Here is a 22,525-nt window from a genome sequence, read left to right as displayed (position 1 = left end):
TAGATGGGATAATTGTAAACTGGAAAATGAATCTGTTCCACCCTCCTAAGTTCTGTATTTCACTAAGTGTCCATCAGTAAGATTTCATGCTGGAACTAGAGTTTGCACAGATTCATATGGGCACTTTCTGATGACTTAAGCTCACATAGCTGTTCTGAAAAGGTGTAATGAATGAGGAAATAAAGTGTTTTCTATCTGAATGAACTTATATTAAAATTTAAGATTTCAAGGGCAAAGGTGTTCTATACGAAGTATTTTACAAGCTTATACATAAAATGAAAAAAGTATTTTGAAAAATGAGTACCACAGACTTCAGTGTGGACTAGCTAATCAGTTGTGTTTTGTTTGCTTCAAATAATGTAGGAGTTGGAGAGCTGGTACTGTACTTAAGGTGTTAATACTTAGTAAACTCAGTGAATTTGTTCATAGGTTAGAGGCGTTAATTAGTTCAGATTTTCTTTAATGTGTTCTGTTTTGTTTAGACCTTCCAATTACATTTGGAATCAAGTCCAGAAAATTCTCCAGTAAAGTATGTTACAGCTCCTAAACCACCAAAACAATTAAAAAAAGAACCTGGAGAAAGTGAATCTCAAGGTAATTGTCTACTACTAATTTTTTCTCTTCTTCTTCTGAGTTATATGGGAAACATAGGTCTTCCTTTCAGAGGAATGTTCTCCATCCCTGTTCATCAGGGCTTCTGTATTTCTTTGTGTCGTACCCATGGCCACTTTAGTAGCAGCAAAATGTCCTTTTATCTCCGGGTTGTGTAGTAGGAGAGAGAAGTGTCCGTTTTTCTACTCAGCTCCTCTTCTAGTGCGTCTTTGTGCTTTATGCAATAATATTTTAAGTCTTAAATATGCTCCATTTGAGGAAAGGTGAAGTGACAACTTTTAAAGCAAACAAGAAACCCCCAAACCAAATCTTTCCCTTTTCCATGGAATAAGGTATTGACAATTCCATATTTCAATTGGGTTTTTCTGTCATATTGGTTTCTCTTAAGGATTCTCTGTTGGTTACAGCTTCCTTTGAATGATTATCTGCACTTCTTTCTCCTGAATTGTTCTACTTGATCTTGACCAAACTGTTCACTGAGTAATCACTCTTCTGTTTTTATTACATAGTCTTCATTTATTAGCCTGTGATTGCAGTTCGTCAAACCTAATGTCGAGAGTTATGTGAATATTTTGACTGAAGGACATTTGACGAAGAAATATTATTGATTGATCCCTAACGTCCTTCTTAATATTTTGATATTAAATCCTTTTGCTTCGGGGCTATGTTTTATTGGGGTTTTTGGTTGGTTTAAGTTTTGGGGGTGTTTTTGTGTTGGGTTTTTGTTGGTTAGTTAGTTGCTTTTGGGTTTTTTTAATCTGAACCTGATTTTTACTGTGCTGTTTAACTGTTCAGCTTTTCTAAATAGTTGTGGGGCTTTTCCCTGCCATTATAAGGTGTTTTTGAAGGGCAAAATACTCTAATTATACTATTGGAGAATGTAAATTTTTTTTTTCTTTCTTTCACTATTCTTAATTGTTTCTTCTTCTTGAGTGTTACAGAACATACCTCAGATTGGGGCATACTATACATTCAGGATTCTTATACTATACGTAGAACTATTTATATGGGTGTTGGTATAACCAGATTTAAACTCCTGCATGGTTTCACTGCTGGCCTTCTTTAGCTGCTAGCAAGCTGCTCTGCAGAATTCCTGTGGAAATGTTGAGGAAAACTGCCTATTTTTTTGAAGTACATGTGGAGAAACACCTGAATCCTGCCCCAGAATTCCGTCCTTTTTTATTGGCCATGAAAAATTGCAGCAGTGTCTTGTCTGTGTTTTTGCAGTTTGTGTAGCTTAAGTTTCCTTTGCAAATACAAACTTCATTAATAAAGTTATAATCTTGGATTAATTGTAGGTTTGGCTCCCAAGCAGTTGACACAAGCTTCACTGACAAATCAAACTTCTGAAACTGAGAACAGGTATAGCATTTCATACATTGTGAAACTGCAGTAATGTTCCATAGAGTTATGAGAGGATTTATTCCAAGACTTAACTGTTCTATTGTTCCTCACTCTCACTTTCAGCTTCAAATAAGTGACTTGTCCTTTATAAAAGTAGACTTTCAGTTTATGCAGTTATTAAGAATGTTTCTATTTTGTTGAGAAAATTATTAATCAAGATATTTGTAACTGCACAGTAAAATGTAGAATTTAACAGTGATGGAAGAACATTCCTAATCTTCCTCAAATTATATGATAAACAGAGATTATGGGGAGGAATTACCATGTGATTTTCACTTACTGAATTTTTTAGCTTCTGGAAGAGTTTTCTAATGCTTAAGTTATGGGATTGTTTGTATATATGAAACCTTCTTAGGTGAGGAAGAGCAGATTTGATTTAGGATTGTTTTGTGATTGCTGTGAAATGAAGGTGTCAACAGCCATATCAAAAGAATGCTTCTTGTTCTTACTACTAACTAAATTGTTCTTACTACTAACTAAATTGTTCTTACAGCTACTAATAGTTCAGATTTATGTTTTATCCTTGATCACATTGACTGTTGTAGTTCTTGAATAACTCTGGCATAGTGTCTGGTTTTAGCCAATTGCAAGCTAAAGACAATAATTTTTTTATACCTGATATGTTGAACAGCAACATAGTTGGCACAGTGGTTGGTATATTGATACTGTTTTCTGTATTCATAAGATAAGAAGAAATGATGCATTTAATTTTCAGTACATCTATCTGAGGCCAAATTAATAATTCTGACTAACCAGCCCTTTTGTACATGTTGAAAAACTCTACTACTATGGAATTCCACAGAAGATGGGTGGTAAGGCAGACTGAAAACTAGTTAAATGAATCTTTTCAGGTTTTTCAATAAGTATTGCAATAACTTCAATAACTTTGCCATAAGTTTTTATTCTCAGCTGCCAAATAGCTTTATGGTATCTACTCAAATTTGTTAGTTGAACAACCCCATGCTGCTTTGCTGTTATTTTGATAAGTATTTTTCTTGAGAGCTTTCTTACCCTGCTTTTGTGTATTTTAGCCAGGATTTAAGGCATCATTCTTTCTGTAGTACTCCTGCCATAACACACAGTAATGTGCATATCTAAAGTGTAGCTCTCTTTAGGGCTTTGTAAGAAGAGGTTGGAGTGGGAATAGGCAAACCATGAAGTAGCTACTTACTGCAAATTTTGAGGCCCATGACAAGAATAAAAAAATAGCTATGATTTAGCACAAAAAATGCTGTTTTAACAATATCTGTCAAGAGGTTTTATTTTTGAAAAGTCTCTCTTAATTAACCTGCTATGTGTACTGCAGTGGTTACTACAATTGTTTGGTCCTATGTCCTCAGTTTGCTCAGAAAAAGAAAATATGTAAAACTTAGTTGAAATGCATATATTCTTGTGTGTATTTTTCTTCAGCAATCTTCACAAATTTTATCCAAACCTGGAATTAAGGTTTTTGTTTGGGTGTTTTTTTGTTTTGGTTTGTTTTTTTTATTCCTCTGAATGTAGTAGCAAGTTCATAGAATAATTTTATTGTTGAGGTATTAAAGTACTTTCCAGTGTTTCTTTCAGTTGTGAAAAGGGGAAACTTAAACTGAGCGAGAGAGATCCTAGGGATATCCAGCCATTTGCTCCTTGGATCCTCTTCTCTCCTTTTCTTCACTGCCAGCCATTAGAAGAGAATAAATTTCACTTGAATATGAGAGATTTATAACATCTGTTTTATACTGACGACTTTTGTTTGTGGGAATATTTACATGGTCTGCTTTAGCAGTAGCCTGATGTATGATATCTAAATTAGAAAGCTAAACCTTACATAGGAAATGTATCGCATTAGGCAGCATCAGTTATGCTCTGAAAATGCCTCAGTTAAATGCTTGAGTTAATGCTTGTGACTAACCTACCCTACTTGATTATAATTTTATTTTCATTAAAAAACCTCACTTCTATTTAGGCTAGTCACAAATTGTATTTTTTGGTTAATCCTTTTATTTTGTTATTTTTCTATTTGAATTACGACTTAGAATATATAGGACTCTGTTAACTTGGATTTGCATCTTGTTAAAATTTAGTTGTACTAATTACAGTATCTAGGGTGATGTGTATAAGCAGTCCTTTTTTTAACATGAAATATATTTGTATTTCAAGGGTTCCTTTGTCAAATCCTTCATTAGCATCAAAATGCAGTAACTTCATACCATCTGAGGAGCATATTCAGAAGCTAAAAGAAGCAGGAAAAGATGTTGACAAGCAGCTGATCATAGTAAGTAATACCCTTTCAGTAAGGCTTATAGCTGCTCAAATAAATTACTTTTGAGTTTGCAGTGCTGCGTTTTTATGAACTTGCCTAAAAATTGTTACTTATACAGCTATTACCACTATAAATGACTTGTGAAAGGAGAACCTATACTAGATTCATGCAGTGTTGATGGAAAAATGGTGGCAGACAGACTTCATATTTAAAGCTGATTCTTGTTAAATCTAATTCCTTGTTTTTTTAATAGAATAGCTATTCAGTAAACATGCAGTTGTTTGGGGGAGAATGAACTTACCTTTTACGTATGTGCCAAATCTCAGTTTCTTAAAATTTGAGAATTATGGGGGGAGGTCACCTGCCAGGTTGTGTACAAAATTAGTATCAACAGATTTATTCCTGCATCAGTCAAATGTCTATTGTTCTGAGACAACCTTAAAGATTTTCCTGTGGATCTGCTCACTTTCGCAGAAGCAGCAATACTAGTTTGATTATTTGGCTTTACCTTTTTTTGTTATTAGCTACCAAATGTGCAGATATCTCTTTTAAAACAAGAAAATGCAGAATGAGAAGAAAGAGTGGCACACAATGATTTTTCTATCTTGTAGACTCATACAACTTGATAGTGAAACAGTTGGAGGTTTTGGTTGTGTTTCATTTTGTCTTTTTAATAATCCACACATCAGATAATCCTTGAGAAATGAAAGGCTGGAGATGAGGAGCTACAAAGTGGGAGGAATCCAGGCTGTTAGGGAAAGATGACTAGTAAGCTTCTTATGAAATTACCCCTCTCACATATATAACTGGTGGTGATGCTATATTGCAATTTTTTTTTATGTTGTACATGGGTTATACATATGAAAACATTACCTAAAATAGAACCAGTTGAATTCTGAACACTCATATCCATACCGAAGTATTTTAAAATCAGAGCTTGTGAAAATTGAATAGATAAACATATCCTTGATTTGCCTAAAATTATACAAATCTAGGCACTTAAATGCCCAGTCACGGGATGATGCATGAACATAAGATATTTCAGCTATTGCCTCCTTGAAATTCATTTTAGCAGCTGAGTTAAAATGCATGATTAAATACCTTCACTATATTAAAAGGGCTGTAAGAATATTCCTTTTCATTTCACTAAAGCTTGACAATTTTTGCTGATACAGTAGTAGAACTTAACTGAAGAGTTGCTAGGATCATTGACAAGAAGAAATACGTAACTTTCTGTTTAGCTACTGAAGAGGGGTTGTGCAGTTTTCTCCTACTGCATTGATAGAAAATGATTTTTTGCAACTTTTTGACTATGCTGGTAGTATTCTTATGTTCAGCCCAAATTACAAGAGCAAGGTTTCCCCCCCAGCCCCAGATATTCACCAGTAAAAGCTTTTAAATGATTTATATAGCAAAATTTTAGAATATAAACAGTGGGTCGTCAGTGAAGAACACTAGGGAAAAGGGGAGAGACCTAGTTTCTTGTTTTCAGAGTGTATTTCTAGAAGATGCAAGTAAGCACTGTATTTAATTTTTAAATGTGAAAGTAACAGCTTCATACTATCTAATATATTTCAGCACTTCATACAAGTGTAGTTCAGTTGGATTGCATTGAGTTCAGAGTTTTGTTGAAATAAAAGGGTGTTTTGGTGATGCCTGTAGTTCACTTTACCAAGAAAGCATTAGGTACAGTATTGCGCTGTTATTCCTTTAGCTGCTGGAAAACTGCTTTTAGGATAGTCAGAATATATAGAAGAACCCAAATATTTGTTAACCCACTTTGTAAAATACCATTCTTAACATTAGTTGCTGTGAGACGAGACATAGTTATATCTAGAATAATTTGTGCTAGCATCTGCAGGGGAAAAATCACTAAATAGACTTTTAAAGTACCGGACTTCGCTGATACAAATACTCAAAAGATTTGGGATTAAATGCATATAATAAAATAAGGTACATTGGTGCATTTTGTAATTAATAGTAATGATCCTCTGAAAACAGAGGAAAGATTAGTTTGGCTTAAAAACTGCTCCGATTGAAACTCCTATGCAGAGAGCAGTCGTACTACACACAGTCAGATCACTTAAATGAGCATTTATAGCATCTGTAAAAATTTTTATAGTTAATAGCTAGAAATAGTTTTTATTTCAATTTCTGCCGTGTTGTATTAAGAGCAGCAGCTTGTTATCTTCTTTGCCTTGAGCAAAGTTGGGAAATCATGCTTTTATTCTTAGCAAGGAACATTTAACTTCCTCTTTGCTACACTTGTTACACCTGAAAGGTGAAATTTTATGCTGTCTACTGTGAGATCTGATTCTTACGGAGATCTGTCAAGCCAGTCTATCTTAATATACGTACACAATCCTTTTTTCTTTTTCATAACCAAAGCAGAAAAAACTAGTAGGGCTTAGTTTGACTCGCCACATGATACAGTATCTTTGTTTTGCTGGGTTTTTTGCTACTGATTTTTTGTAGTGTTTTGTATTTAAGTTTGACATCTGTCCTTTTTAATTGTCTTTATGGTATCTGAAGCTCAGAGTCTGGGGTGTTACAATATCGTCTGTGTATTCTAACCTTCCTGTTTCCTGAGCTATATTTAGGGAGGTGTTATGGTAAAACTAGTCTTTGTTTTCCACAAGGTGCTTAAATTTTTAATATGTAATCCTTAAAGATGTATCATACCTTCCTTCTTGTATATAGCAATATACAATTGCTATGGTGAATAGATAAATTTTCTATTTATCTTAAGTAATATAATCTTTAGCAAGCTTTAAGGCTTTATGACTATAACAGAAAAAATAATACATCTTCTGTTTGTAGAAGAAATACTTAGTAGCTGTACTTGCACAGTTCTCTTTTTTGTGGTACTTATCTAGTTATCCGAGCAGGTTTCAAACCTGCATCCTGTAGAGCGGTATAACTAAGACAAATGATGAGTTGTTTCTGTTTTGTTCAGATTTGCTTACTATCACATATCTTAAAAAGCAGGTCTCTTCAGAGCATAGAACTTCAGCTGAAAACAGAAAGTAATCTAATGCTGCAACAAACTTCATAAAACAAACAGTGATAGGTAACAATGGTGTTCTAAGTAATGTGCAAGGATTTAGGTTCAGACCAAGGAAAGTATGATCTGTTTTTCTGGAGTAAAGAAATTAAGAATGAGGCTTAAAAATATGTTCCAAATCCATGACTTGGTGTTTAGAGAAGTAGTCTGTTCTGAATATTTGTGAACTGTACCCTCTTATGCATCATTTAAATACACGGTAGCTTGACAAGTTACATGAAGCTTCATATTGGAAGCTTCAGAGTGATGCATTGAAATTGTTCTTTACTTTCCAAGTACTTGAATCTGATGTGCTGATATGGGAACTTGAATGTGAAATCCTATGTTCCTTTAACTTCTGAAACAGAAAGACATACAAATGTGCAAAGCATATGTTTTCAATTTTCATAAGACGAGGTATGCCTTACATCCAAGACAGGGCAAGTCAGTTGTTTGCTTCTTGTAAAAATTCTGCTTGCCTGCTAGATCTAGGACAAGATCTTGACCAGAAGAGGGGGAATTGGTAAAAGTATTAATGCTACAAAGGAATGTTCTAAATAATGATTTCTGAGCTACAGGGTTACTTCTTCCATTTTATGCTACTAAGGGCATGTGTTTCTTTGAAAATAAAGCTAGTCTTTGAAAATGATACTCATCAGTTTTGAGAAAGAACATGTGAAAAGAATGAAGTGAAAACAAATCACTAAAGTGATAAAAAAACAGTATAGAGAGACTTTTCTGCCCTTTTAGACATCTGTGCCTGGTAAAATCTTGGAGCACATTCTCCTGGAAGGCATGCTAAGGCACATGAAAAACAACAAGGTGCTTGGTGACAGCCAGCATGGCTTCACTAAGGAGAAATCCTGCCTGACCAATTTGGTGGCCTTCTATGATGGGGCTACAGAATTGATGGATAAGGGTAAAGCAGTTGACGCCATCTACCTGGACTTGTGCAAAGCGTTTGACACTGTCCCACACGCCATCCTTCTCTCTAAATTGGAGAGATATCAATTTGATGGATGGACCACTCGGTGGATAAAGAACTGGCTGGATGGCTGCACACAAAGAGTTGTGATCAATGGCTCGATGTCCGGCTGGAGACCAGTAACGAGTGGTGTCCCTCAGGGATCGGTGTTGGGACCGGTCTTGTTTAACATCTTCGTCGCTGACATGGACAGTGGGATTGAGTGCGCCCTCAGCAAGTTTGCCGATGACACCAAGCTGTGTGGTCCGGTTGATATGCTGGAGGGAAGGGATGCCATCCAGAGGGACCTTGACACACTTGTGAGGTGGGCTGATGCCAACCTTATGAAGTTCAACCACGACAAGTGCAAGGTCCTACACCTCGGTCGGAGCAATCCCAGGCACAGCTACAGACTGGGCAAAGAAGAGATTCAGGGCAGCCCTGCAGAGAAGGACTTGGGGGTGCTGGTCAATGAGAAAATGAACATGAGCCGGCAGTGTGCTCTTGCAGCCCAGAAAGCCAACCATATCCTGGGCTGCATCAAAAGGAGCGTGAGCAACAGGTCGAAGGAGGTGATCCTGCCCCTCTACTCTGCTCTTGTGAGACCTCACCTGGAGTATTGTGTGCAGTTCTGGTGTCCTCAACATAAAAAGGACATGGAACTGCTGGAACAAGTCCAGAGGAGGGCCATGAGGATGATCAGGGGACTGGAGCACCTCCCGTATGAAGACAGGCTGAGGAAGTTGGGGCTGTTCAGCCTGGAGAAGAGAAGGCTGCGTGGGGACCTAATAGCAGCCTTCCAGTACCTGAAGGGGGCCTATAGGGATGCTGGGGAGGGACTCTTTGTCAGGGACTGTAGTGACAGGACAAGGGGTAAGGGGTTAAAACTTAAACAGGGGAAGTTTAGATTGGATATAAGGAGGAAATTCTTTCCTGTTAGGGTGGTGAGGCACTGGAATGGGTTGCCCAGGGAGGTTGTGAGTGCTCCATCCCTGGCGGTGTTCAAGGCCAGGTTGGAGGAAGCCTTGTGTGGGATGGTTTAGTGTGATTGTCCCTGTCCATGGCAGGGGGGTTGGAACTTGATGATCTTGAGGTCCTTTCCAACCCTAACTATTCTATGATTCTATGAATTAATGTCTGGATGCAAACAAGACTAAATGTAGATAATCTTTTATAAGTATCAGCAAATGCATGGATCAGGATTGCTTGATGGAATATGCCTTTGATTCTGAGGTTTTAGTTGGTGTTATATATGAAAGTGATGTGCGCAGTAATTCGGTTTACACATTTGGATGCCATACTTGCATTTTTCCTTACTTATATATAGGTTATATATATGAAAGAAGAATTTTGATTTAAGCTTTAAACACAATCCTCTGTGGAAATAGTAAATGTAAAAGTGACTTCTATGAGCCTGAAGGAAGCTATAGCTATCATTTAAACTTGCTGTTTTCTTCCTTAAACTGGTATAGTCCTGTTAGCAATTTCTCTGAAGAACTGAAGAATGGATTTTGGGCAGTCTTCTATTATTCACGTTAGTTCAGTACTGTTCTTTTCTTTCTCATAATCCCAGTAAAAACCGAGGCAGTGGTTACTGTATAAGTGATTGTGGACAGAGTTTGGTAGTTGAGGGCTGTCACTCTTCCTTTCTTCCCACACAAATCTTATCCCTGGGGATAGCTCTGCTCTTAGAGGGACAGTAGTAGCCATCCTTTCTTACTGCTCCTACCTATTTCTACTTAGCTTTTTCTAGCAAATTCAGATGCCTTGTGTTCTGTGTCCTTTGTCCTGAAGGTGGAAATGTTTTGTAAGGTTAGCTGGGGACATGACACAGGAATTTGGGCACAAGGCTACTAACGTTGTCTTGTGTGTTAACCCTGGTAGGCAGCTAACCACCGTGCAGCTGCTTGCTCACTCCCCACAAATAGGATGGGGAGAAAACTTGTAAAGCAAAGCAAAGTAAGGAATTCATTCACTACTCCCCATCAGCTTGCAGGTATTAAGCCATGTCCAGAAAAGCAGAATTGCATTGTATGTAACAATTGGGAAGACAAATGCGGTAACTCCAAATGTCTTCCCCTTCCTCTTTCCATTAGCTTTTATTGCTCAGGATGATATCATATAGCATGGGGTACTGCTCTGGTCAGTTGTTCCAGCTGTGTTCCCTCCCAGCTTCTTGTGCACCCCCAGCCTGCTCAGTGGCACAGCAGCATGAGAAACACAAAAGCTAAAACATCCCTGTGCTATCAGTGCTGTTTTGGTCACAAATCTAAAACATAGCCACATAGCAGCTGCTGTGAAGGAAATTAGCCTTATCCCAGCTAAAATGAGTGCACATTGGAGCAATGTCTGTAATACTCTTGCATAATGTGTTTATATAGTTGGGAACGGACTAATTGTCCGTTGTAAATATTGTGCAGATTTGTTTCTTAACTGTGTATTTTTTTTTTTTCATATTGCTTTAGCTAATGAGCAGTGAGGATATCATTCCATGAAGGATAATAACCCTCCATTTTAATTTTTCAAATATGTTAAATAAAATTAGATACATCACAGTACTGAAAGATTCAAGTTGCCTTATATCTTTTGGCTAAAATAGGATTCCAGAAAGTTGAGTACTGGTGATGGAGGGGTTTTTGGGTTGTGTTATTTTTGGATATTCTGTTTGGGGTGGTTTTGGTGGTTGTTTGTTTATTTGTTTTGTTAAATTCCACTGTCTTCAACTTGAAGTGAAACTTGTTTCTGAGTTGGGTCACGTCTTCTGATCCTCCTGATCAGCAAGGGGATCTACCCATCAGTCTTGAATGAATCTTTTGCTGAAATAGCATTCTTTGACCTTTTCATTTTATGTGGAGAGCCCAAAAATCTTTGTTATGTTCCTTCCTGCTCAGCTTGTATTTCCTTTCCAGCCTGCCTGTTTCTATGGCTGGGTTTTATTCTTTGTTCTGTGAAAAGACTAGAGGAAAAAATAATCTTCCTCTAACTAACACTAGGTAATGAAGAACAAAGTGACCTGATCTGTGCTTGAAGAGAGAGGAAAGACAATAAATAAAAAATAAAAAGGCCCCCTTTCATCTCCTACAGAGGCACCAAATGCCTTTTTTGCTTGCAGGGCTCCTTATTCCACATATGGAGGATCAGCAGACATCCACCTTCTCAAAGAAGATGTTGGTAAGACTTTTCTTTCTGTCTAACACAGAATTAAGAAACCCTCTGGACATTAAGGCAACATTGTCACAATGTTCAATTACGGTTAGTCTTGAAACAGTTGGATCTCATATATCCTGTGCCTATTATTATTGAGGATTGTCTGAGATGTCAGGATGCTTAATTGCCATCTACACGTGCTGGATTTGCTTAGGAAATAGAAAGTATCCTTACTCTTTATTGTTACGGTTTAGAGAATTGTATTTAAAGTAGAGTAACACATTTTTCTGCCTGCAACCCCACATTTTCTTAAATACTGCTCTGAAAAACATTTCTCTAAACCTCTTACATCCTTTTTCTAGTTGTGACAAGACAATGGTTTATTCTCCAGTATGCAGTATATGATATTCGCTGAGAAATTCCTTCTCCCATCCCAGTTTAAAGTTTTTATTTGCTTTCATATAGCATAAGGTGTTCTTAGGTTGTAGGGGAGCATTTTTTTGGCTCTTCATGAATCATCCCCTTTCCACTTTTGGTTGTGCAGTGACATCAAGTTAAAAATAGTCAGATTCTATAGATGTTTTGTTAAAAAAACACAAATGCATTCTTCATAATTCCTGACTTTAGTTTGCATGTCCTGGGGTTTTGTTGTTGTTGTTGTCTGCATTGATTTACAAAGCTGCCTTTTTTTTTTTTCTTCTTCTTTCTTTTTAATTCTGAAGCAGTAAGTTCTGTGTGGCTTTGAAATAGTACTTCAATTACACAAGGTTTATCTTCTTTACTGTCCTCAGGATACTGTAAAGTATTTGCTAAAAAATACAGTTTGCATTTGTTAGGGCTGCAGAGTTCAAAAGATTGCTTTAGGTACTACAATGTGATTTTTCTGATAATTCACTAAATAGGTTTCTAATATTAACCTCTGTGTGTTGATACAACTGAATGCCCATAAAAATTGTAATATCAGTGAAATCCTTAAACAAACAAACAAAAAAATCCAAACAAAAATGCCCCCCAAAACCCAAACCCGCTGATACCAGCAACATCCAGGAAAGCCAGTGTGGAATACAATATGGCAGTACTATTCCAGGGAAATAATCTGGTCCTGAAGACTTGCAAATAGCATTTGTGTTTACAAGGCAAGATGAGAAGAGCTAAGGATATCCTTGTCCCGAATTTTTGGGTGTCTACTTTGGTAGTAAACTAAACTGCTTTAGCTTAAATACCTTCAGCTTCTTGATCATTTGAACAGAAATTGTTTCATGAGACTTAACTGCGGTACTTGTGTGTGTTAAGTATTTTAAGAGTTGCTTTGTGTAGCTGATTTTCTAGTTTACATGTCTTATTTTTTGAAGTATATTCCAAGCATCAAAGTAGAATTCCTCTTCACTTATCTTACCCTAGATACAGGGGATATGTTCTCCATTTTGAAGATAGGAGTTACTAAATTCAGTTCATCTTAGTAAGAAGATTGCCATACCTCATCCTTCCTGCTGAACTGTCTTTTTTTCATCTCCCATGTACAAGTTCTTAAAATGCAGTATATTTTGGTGGCCAGCTGGGTACTTTGTTTTGAACTATATTAGTACTTTAAAGGAGGTCTGCAGGTAAAATAAAATGTGTTGGATTCCATTTTCACACCTTTAGAAACTTCATCTTATTCTGATATTGCAAATCTAACCTGGATTTTTCTTTCATTTTTCCTTCAGAAAAATAATGTGCTCCTGTTTCTCCTTCTTATACAGTAGGAATGTATAAATTGATGTACCATTAAAGCAAAGACTTCTCAGCTTCAGCTTCTTTCTTTGGCTGAGTTCCATAGGTGTACTCTTAAAGAGAAGTTCGACTCTGAGTTTGCCTGGCCAGTTTAACTTTTAGTTTCATCTTGGAAAGAAACAGACACCTACATTTTAGATTTCACTAATGACTCCTTGAAATAAGTTTCTGTTGTGTGTAGAACTGAGCTGTCGTCAATTTGTGCACACAGATCAAGTTCCTATTGAAAAACACCCTCAAGTAGTCTTTTGCTTATAGAGCATACTATTTTAGAGTATAAAATGACTTTTTGTTTCTCTGTGGCTTGTGATATATGTTAAAATAGATTAAAAGTGACATTTATTGCTGCTTACATAAATGCCATTTCCAAATGTAGGTAAAAAAAAAATATTTAAGCTTTAAGTGGTAACTTTAAAACATGCCTTTTTGGCTGGAGACTTCACTCTAGCTGGTATTCTTTCTTGCTCTTTGCAGAAGCACCCTTTGCACCTGACACTTCACTCTTTAGTAGGCACTGACTCCTTAATCTGAGCATATTTCCAAATTCATAACACTTTTAATGTATAAATAACTAAGCAATAAGTATGGAGTAGTGTCCTTAATTTGGTAATAGTTATAGAGTAGGAGTGTAACCTAAAGGGTCATGAGTAAAATCGTACGATTTTCTGTTTGTATTGTAGCTGCTATACAGTGTCTGTACAATAAAACTAATGAACCCTGTGCAATTAAGAGAGCATGTCAGAGATGGTAGTTAGCTATTACCAGTTAAGAGTTAAGACGTAAGTCCTGAGAGTATATTCAATGACAAGAGGGATAAAAACCCCATAATGCTATTTGACTGACTTTAAATACTTGGTTTTCGTAAGTACCTAAAAGCACAATGAGTGATTGTAGATATATTGCTGATCTTAACAATTTTATCAGTGTAACTTCTGGGGGGGTTTAATAATATCCTTCCAAATATTGAGGAAAATGGCTTACCTTTGGCCCACCTTGAAGCAACTCACAACCAAAAGACAGGCAGCAGCAGAACTGTAAGGAAAGCTAAGTACCGTGAGGTTGAATGTGGGAATTTTCTTTGTGGGAGATGATTATATTTACTGCAAATAGGGTAATGAAGGAAGAATTCTCTGTTCTTTGTTTTGAAAAAAATAAAAGAGAAGTCATTTGTTCAAAACTAACGGGGGTGGAGCTAATTTTATCATTAGGTAGAGTTTGCTCTGTGATTTGAGGCTGTGTGGGTTTTTGAAAGCTGGAATTCAAAATTCTGTACTTGTTCTTTCTCCTATTAAGCTCCATTTTATCCTCTGTGTTGAGTTTCCAGAAGATAAGTTATACAAGATATGTCTGATTAGATGAAGCTTCTGTTGAACTGATTTGCTGTGCTTGCAATTGACAAATATTTTATTATTATTATTATTATTATTTTAAATAGGATGCAGGACAGAAGAGGTTTGGTGCTATTTCCTGTAATATTTGTGGAATGCTTTACACTGTGTCAAATCCAGAGGATGAAACCCAACATCTGCTATTTCATAACCAGTTCATAAGTGCTGTAAAATATGTGGTAAGAAAACCTTGTCTTTTTAAAGGCATAAGCATTATCTTTCATTTACTGTGTACTAGTTGCAATTCGTATTACATTAAGTTGTATTTTAATAAATGAATATCACAGTAGGCCATAAAAAACTCACTTTGGGAAATAAATGTTTTTAAAAGCCATATTAGACAGGTTATGTATAATGTATAAAAATAGTAGAATAATGATGTTTCATTGCCATTGTATTCTTTCTGTTACAATTCCCTAATCTTAGGTGGGGGTGAGGGTTGTGATAGGAAAACAAAGGAATGCCACTGTTCTGAAAGTACTAAATACAGGTTTCAGTACAACTGGTGTTTGCAGTGGTTGGCTTAATAGTTAAAGAACTGATTGTACTGGTTTTGTAATTGTATAATTTTAGATTATTTGTAAATTACTTTTTGTTAATTATGTGTAATTTGAAGAGAGACTGCCTAGGACTCCAGCTAAACAACTTCATAGTATATTGAAACTTTACTGAATTTATAGTGTGATTGCAAACTTTAAAGTATTATTCCATAACTTCTTTATATGTACTGTATCTAACGCTCATGTTAAAGCTCAGATTTGAAAAACATTGTATAATTTAAAGTATATTGTAAAATCAGCTACTTCACACTAGCTGATATTACAAGCCTTCTAGGAAATACCTGTTCACATGTCTGAAATCCAGAATAGAATCCACAAAGTCTATTTTCTTTATCACACATGTTACCTTCAGTACTCTACACTCGAGTAGATAAGACCTCCAGGATAACTGAACTGAGGCCACCAATTCATTTCATGTAGGTACCAAATGGCTGTTGGGGCTGCTCTTAAATCCCAAGCCCAATTTTTTCCCACTGCTTACAAATAAGCAGATACATCTTCATAGATAGTTCTGGTATTTCTTCTCTTCTTGATTAGTTTTTGCTGAATGATCCAGACATCTTGAAAAGTCTCTTCTGATACACATTAGCTACATTGTAGGGTGAGACTGAGCAGAAAGTGTGATGGAATGCAGTACATTATGTAATATGTTTCCTCATTTTATTCCTGTTTGTGTCTGTGCGTCCTCCCGCCCTGCCTAGTACTTTCAGTTGTTGAATATCACCAAAGATATAAACGTAACACAAGATGGTGTTAGTTCGTTTGCAGAGAAGCTGGCAGATGAGTTCAGTAGTTACTTAAAGCTGCCATGTTCACATAGTTAGGAAGCTACACTGAAGTCTGACTATTTTGGAAATTGAAAGAGCTGAAATTTCTCACTTCAGTGTATGTCCAGAATAACAAGTGGAAGAGCAGACTGCCTTAAACCAGATGCAAATAACAATGGATAAAGTTAGGTATTTTTTTTAATTTGAGAAAAACTTTGTTTTCTCAGTTGCTACGCATTTTTTTAAAAACTTCACATAATGTGCACTCAAGCAAATTATTTGTATTGTCAGTTCACTGAGTAAACAGTAATATCTCTGTAACCTTTGACACTGGTTACGTTTTGTGACATTGTAGACCTGTACAGAGGGGTGATTTAGATGGTTATTCTGGAATAGAAACTAGTGTAAGAGGCAAAGGAAGGACCCTTATGAGTCTTCACATTCCCCTGTGGTGTATTTTTTTTTTTTCCTCGTAACAATTTGACACTGTTTTCTGCATGGATAAAAAACTTTTGCCAAGCTAAATAGTTAAGTCTTTAACACCAGTCATTTGACTCATAGTCACTGGTTCTTGGTTAATTATATTGTGGTAATGTCCATGACAGAAACATCCTCACCTCCTCTTACAAAACAATTTGAATTTCAGATAAGCCTTCTTGACTGTACATTAGTACACCAAGTCTCTATTTGTTAATTCTTAGTCATCCAGAAATGCCAGAAGAATAATTGCTAGTTATCCTAGTTTTGCTAGAAGGTTTCTAGTGGGGATTGTTGGGAGGATGGCTCAGAGTTGTGATGCATTTGGTTTCTAGATATTTGTATGTAGTTACTCTGACGCTATAAGTACCTTCCTTTCCTTGACAGAAAGTCTTAACTGGACAGATAGCATCATGGGATTAAGAGCTATGGGCTGAAGTCTTGGTAGCTTCTTGTTTAGATTTTCTGGTCCAGGGACATCTGGTCTTGGTGACCTTGATATGTTACTTCATTAGCTCTCCAGATAGTATATGTTTTTTAATGTAGCTAATATATTTGGCATTATTGATGATTTGGAGGCAGTTCTAATGTATCTTTTGGAAGATTTTTTTCTTTCTCTTGTCATTCACTTTTTTCATGGCATATGATGCAGTCCCAGTCTGACTTGAGAAGACTTCTCCATTTTTCCTTCATTTTCAATTTGTCTTGATAAACGCCTAGTAGTTCTATTGCTGGTTCCTTTCACAGAATCACAGAAAGAAGGTCTCTATACATTGTCATGCTAGAGCTTCGTGCTGTGAACTGTGAAAATGAACTTAATCATTAGTATCTTGCCAAACTGCATGCAGCTCCTTTGTGGGTTTTTAAAAGTGCTGAAGCCAGAAGATAGTTTGCATGTAAATAATAAATTAGTTACTGTTTTCAACTAAATATAATTTTGATTGGGTTTTGGTTTTCTTTTAAAGGCCTATCTTGTTTTGTTAGTAAAAATTTCTTTTTACGTCTCTCTGGAAAGATGGATCTCTGTCCATGATGGCCCCAGAAGTAGGACAGTCTGAGAAAGAGATGGTGTTGGGATAGTTATTTTGTCATGGATGCCTAGTAGAGACAATGAGGAAATTATAGGCCTTGTGTGGAGAGAGAAAGTTTGCCGAGTTCAGTGCCATTTTGTAGGTTTGGGGAATAGAAGATTGGCAAGGACTGATAAGGGTTTTCTGAAGGGTGCCATTTGCTTTTAATTGAAGCTTGCAAATTGAATAAGCAAGAAGGCAAGGTGGTCAAGGATAGTGCTGGGGTAGGAATAGACTAGTGTGAGAGATGTCCACTGCTGCAGACAGGTGTAGGAATCTATCTTTCTGTCCTTCTGGTTTCAGACATCTGAAAGTCTCCAGAAAAAATATGCCATTCTAGCAGGTGTGTATATTGAGTGATGACATACACATCAAGTGCCAACTCCAGTGGGATGGGTGACCTTGTAGAATGGATATATGGTTTAGTTTTATAAAATCGTCTACCTGTGACACCACAGAGTATCAACTTAGTCTTTCTGAGAATTTTTTTTAATAGCAAGACATTATTGTAATGATGGTTTTAAGCTGTAAAGCCAAAACCTTCAATTAAGAAATGCCTGTGGATTCATGTACCTGATGTGAATGCAGTTAATGTTTGTATTTCAAGCTCATCCTCTTAGTTAAGAATATCTTGAGCTGAAGAAAGCAGAAGAAGCTGTTATTTGAGTTAATGTCTAATCTGATAAGTTTTAAATAGCTGTTCTGCTGTAACTGCATCTAAGCCCCATCTGTGAGGTTCTTAAGGTTTTCAGATTAAAAAAAAAAAAAGCAAGCAACATTTGCCTTCTTGGGACCTAAGATTAATAGGTTATTGAGATTGAAGATGCTAATGAACTTCATGTCATCTTAGAAAGATTTCATGCCTGCCTTGATCTGCATTAATTCCAAAAGCGATACATCTGTACAATACAAAACTTAGTAGTATTTCACATAAAAGTCCATACCATTAACTATCTTCTGTGAGAATTTCAGTTTTAACAGCATTTAGGCTTTTATATCCAAGGAAAGATCTTCATGTGTTCTGTCAAAACCTCCTCTGCATTATGTTCATAGGATAGAGAGGTAGAATATCTGTAATTTGATGAACGAGTCAGGAAGAAAAATGCGGTAGACCCATTGCTACAATTTATCAAGGGTAAAAGTGCACAAAATGTCATACTGAACTTGATTATGAGGGGAAAATTTCATAAATCCTTTTCTTAGCAAAGACCGAGAAATATACAGCATTAACCACATTTTCCTTACTACCTCAGTATTTCTGAGGAAGAAATAGTGTAAGAAAAGAACATCATTGATTTTCATGTATTTGTATTCATTTGTGAAGTAGGGAGTGCAAACAAGCCAGAACTGACATCTATGGAAAGATACTGGTTTTGCTGTCCCATTTTTTACCCTTAGATAAAAACTTTTAAAACATGAGGAAATGCGTGGGAAGCAGTCAATTATGTCTTCTAACTTACACTTTAAAAAACAAATCTACATCGCAAATTATTTTAAACTATAAGCAGAAGATAGTTCCTGTGAAATTGAGCACTGAACATTTCATGAACATGCTTAAATGTTGGAGCCATTGTTAACAACTGCATTCTACATTATTCATTATATACGTATATAATGTCCAGTGAAAGCAGTGCACTACACAGTGTGATGGTAATTACTGTCCATACTATTTCATGATGTTTTCATGGTTTCTTTCTTTTGTAATTCTATTGCCATTGCACCTTAATAAGCAAGCAGAAGCTATCTTTAATCTTGTTTGAATTGGGAAAAAAAGTTAGAGGTAGATGAAAAATTAATTCATGGTGCATTGCAGAGCTGCCTTATGTTCTCAAATTATTACAAATACTCATAGGATAAATAGCTGTAGCATGGACGGGAGAAGAGTATGGTAACAGTTATTGCACACTGGTGGGACACAGTACAGCACTAGTCTGCTCAACTGTGGTGATTAGGCTGTATGTGCCTTGCTACTACTGCCTATAAGTAATCTGTTGTTGGGCATAGACTTCCAGTATTAGGAAGGAGTGGTATAATTCTGATATAATCATGTTCCTTTACTCCAGGTCTTACAGAACATGTACCCTGGTGGGAACAACAGCTTTCATTTTAAGTTCTTTAGTCACTACAAGCAATGTCTCTCAGTGCTTGGTCATCTGATTCGGTTAAGAAGTCTTAATGCCCTAAAGTAATGTCAATTAAAGGGAGAGGAAAAGCAATTTTTCTAACATTGCAGTAGAGTATTTTAAAGTATATTGCAGACATAATGGTTTTGTTTCTTGTTATAGTAAGGTGTTCTTGCCTTCGGCCTGAGTGGAGTAGTCCTACATTAGTTCTTAGTGACTGAAATACATAATATTGTGCCACTGCTGTTTACTGCCCTTTGTGCTCATACCATAATGTATTTATATCCAAATGGGATATAATATATTTGTATCCAAATAGGATCTTTGCTTGTGTTGGTATTTAGTACAGCTTCAAACAGCAGGATTAAAATGGCATCTGTGTTGCAGCCATTGCCATGCTGAGTGTTAACCTCATAAATAGTTTTAGGCCTACCAGAAAGTAGGTAAATGTCTAAAATTATTCTCTTCATGGCTTGTTTGGGGTAAAGGAGTAAAATCGGCATGACTAAAATGAGATACAGATCAACTGTTAACAACACTTAAGTTTGTCAATTTTTGTGGTAGTGTATATGGCATTTATTCAGTGCCAAATTCCATTGTTGGGTCTTTAGTTGAACGTTATTTTATGGGAAGGTACAGATTTCAATGAGAATTATTCCATCAAAATTGTTTCTTCGAAGGCTTTTTTGTTGAAAGTTGCTTTGAGTAAGACTTGTAGATCAGCCTTTTTAATGGCTGAAGTTACTTCTGCATTCAGTATTTTTAGGTCCCATCAAAGCAACTTGAGTTCTAATATCTACCAGTCCCATCTTACTAGATTTAAGTGGCTTTTTTGTTTTGTTTTTTTCCATGCAGGTACTGCTCATTATTCACCACGAGTGTGGATCTGAAGAAGAGTTAATTACCTCTATTTTTTTGAGTATGTTTATACTTCAGATACACACAACGTAGCCTCCTTCCCCATTAGATTCTTAGAAGGTAGTTATAATTTTTTTTCCTAGTATCCTTCTTGTGGCTTTAACAGTTATGATCAGTAACAAAATAAACTATTCCTTACATTTTGGGCAACTGCATGCCAATCAGTTCACTTAGAACCTCCTGGAGGTCTTTCGCATGCCAGACTTTAAAACTGAGTGTGTATTTGTGGAGGTAACTATGTTAAAAAGAAATCTTTTATTAAAACTTAGGGGTTTTCTCATTCACTGGACTTCGGAGATTAAGTATTCCATAGGTTTGGAAATCAGTTATGTGAGCCAAGTTTGCTTCTTCTGTTTTAAAATTCAGTTTGCACTGCAGTCCTGGGTTAAAAAAAAACCTAGTTGGGAAATTATAAGACACTTTCACAAATAATTTCTAGATATAGTTAGGCTATTGTATAAATTATTGTACAAATAAGATTGTATTATATCTATTGTGCTCATTTCTAGAAGCTAGCCGAAGTTTCCTTCTCTAGCAAAGCAACTGCTAAATAGTGTGAAGTCTCTGCATAAACTCACTGTCTAGAACAATAATATGCAATTTCTGTTTGTAAAAGTACATCTTGTATATGGTTTAGATAAGTGTTTGTTTTATTTAGGGTTGGAAAAAGGAGAGAATTTTGGCTGAATATCCTGATGGAAAGATAATAATGGTTCTTCCTGATGACCCAAAGTATGCACTTAAAAAGGTATGGTGGAAAGGGCTGGACTTGTATATCTCAGTTTGATGTTTTCATGTAAGTAATGAGAATGTTCATGGTAAAGTTTATATAATTCACGTGTGAACAGTTGAAGTTGGATTCAGAACTGCAGAGAGTCTGTAGCTTATTCCACAAACCGGTCAGACATCTCACTCATATGCACTGCTGCTCTCTTCATAGAGGGTATGGGATCTGAGCAGGAGTGGAAGGCAGGGGTGGAAATAGCAGCAACCAACTGATGGGTTTTTTTGTTTGTTTTGTTTTTGTTTTTTTTTTACTGTGCTTGCTGAAGGTCTGCTAGATAGTTTATGTAATATAAAATTCCTACTACATTTGAACAAACTGATAAGTATTGACTTTATTGTGCAGCACAAATATGGCAGCATTCTCCGAAAGATTTTTGGGTAAAACCAGATTTAGGTAGAAAGTGGCCTCAAAGTCATCTGATCCATTCTCATGTCCAGAGCAGGATCAGCTCTGGTTGTGATGCATCTGACAACTTTCTAAATCTTCTACCACTGGAAGTTTTTCTGACCTCTTCAGACACTGTTACAGTGCTTCACTATCCATAACATTAGGAAGCTTTCTCTCAATGTACAGTAGAATCTGTGTACTGCAATTTAAGCTCATTAGAGTTAATCATCTAGAGTGGTAGAAAACATCTGTCTTTTCCTTTTTGCAACAACTTTTATTTGTGCCTGAACAAACTCTTATTGTTTCACCTTAAGGAAATGGATGGAATGAGGTTTTTTGGGGTTTGTTTTTTTTTAATCTATTTTTAATTTATACTCCTAAATAATGTTTTATGGAACTCTGACCATTGTCACACTGTCCTCTAGATTATTTCCGTTTGTGTCCCATCTCCTGTTTCTCTGTTAAAACTCTTCATCTAAACCTGGGCACAGTACACTAGTGGAGACTCGGAGCAGCACGCTACTTCAGTGTCCTGCTGGCTAGCTTGTGTTCATACATCTTAATATGTCATTTGTTTTTTCAGTAGCAATGGTATTGATTCTGTTTAGCTGGGGATTTGCTGTGGCTAACAGGTGCTTTTTTTACAGCACCACTATCGCAGGATCATAGACTGATTGAGGTTGGAAGGGACCTCTGGAAACTGAACTGATGCTCAGCTCTTTCTGATGCAGTGATTATAGTGGATTTTCTTTAGGCTAACATAGAATTTTAAGTTACTGAATTGTAAAGGAAATTCTGTAGTTTCTTTTCAATATTTAATGCAGATAATTTTAGTAGGTTTTGTTTCTCTGGTAGCATTA

General features: G+C 36.2%; 1 protein-coding gene across 5 annotated transcripts in view; it reads left to right on the top strand.

Annotated features, from left to right (window-relative positions):
• The window catches only part of ESCO1 (establishment of sister chromatid cohesion N-acetyltransferase 1), a 33,528-nt gene that overhangs the window by 5,282 nt on the left and 5,721 nt on the right, over window positions 1-22,525 (top strand). For 4 of the 5 annotated variants that reach the window (XM_065668098.1, XM_065668101.1, XM_065668102.1 and 1 more), the window contains exons 5-9: window positions 483-594; window positions 1,911-1,974; window positions 4,159-4,273; window positions 14,624-14,755; window positions 21,150-21,239. In XM_065668098.1, the coding sequence (XP_065524170.1) occupies window positions 483-594; window positions 1,911-1,974; window positions 4,159-4,273; window positions 14,624-14,755; window positions 21,150-21,239 (513 nt within the window). Of the gene's footprint in view, window positions 1-482; window positions 595-1,910; window positions 1,975-4,158; window positions 4,274-14,623; window positions 14,756-20,428; window positions 20,552-21,149; window positions 21,240-22,525 lie in introns of those variants that run through there. The other variant, XM_065668103.1, reaches the window with a different exon arrangement.

The sequence above is a fragment of the Lathamus discolor genome, chromosome 2 (assembly GCF_037157495.1).
Source record: "Lathamus discolor isolate bLatDis1 chromosome 2, bLatDis1.hap1, whole genome shotgun sequence".
Taxonomy (NCBI): Eukaryota; Metazoa; Chordata; class Aves; order Psittaciformes; family Psittacidae; genus Lathamus; species Lathamus discolor.
Note: the sequence above shows the minus strand (reverse complement) of the source record. Positions and strands in the feature narration are given on the sequence as shown.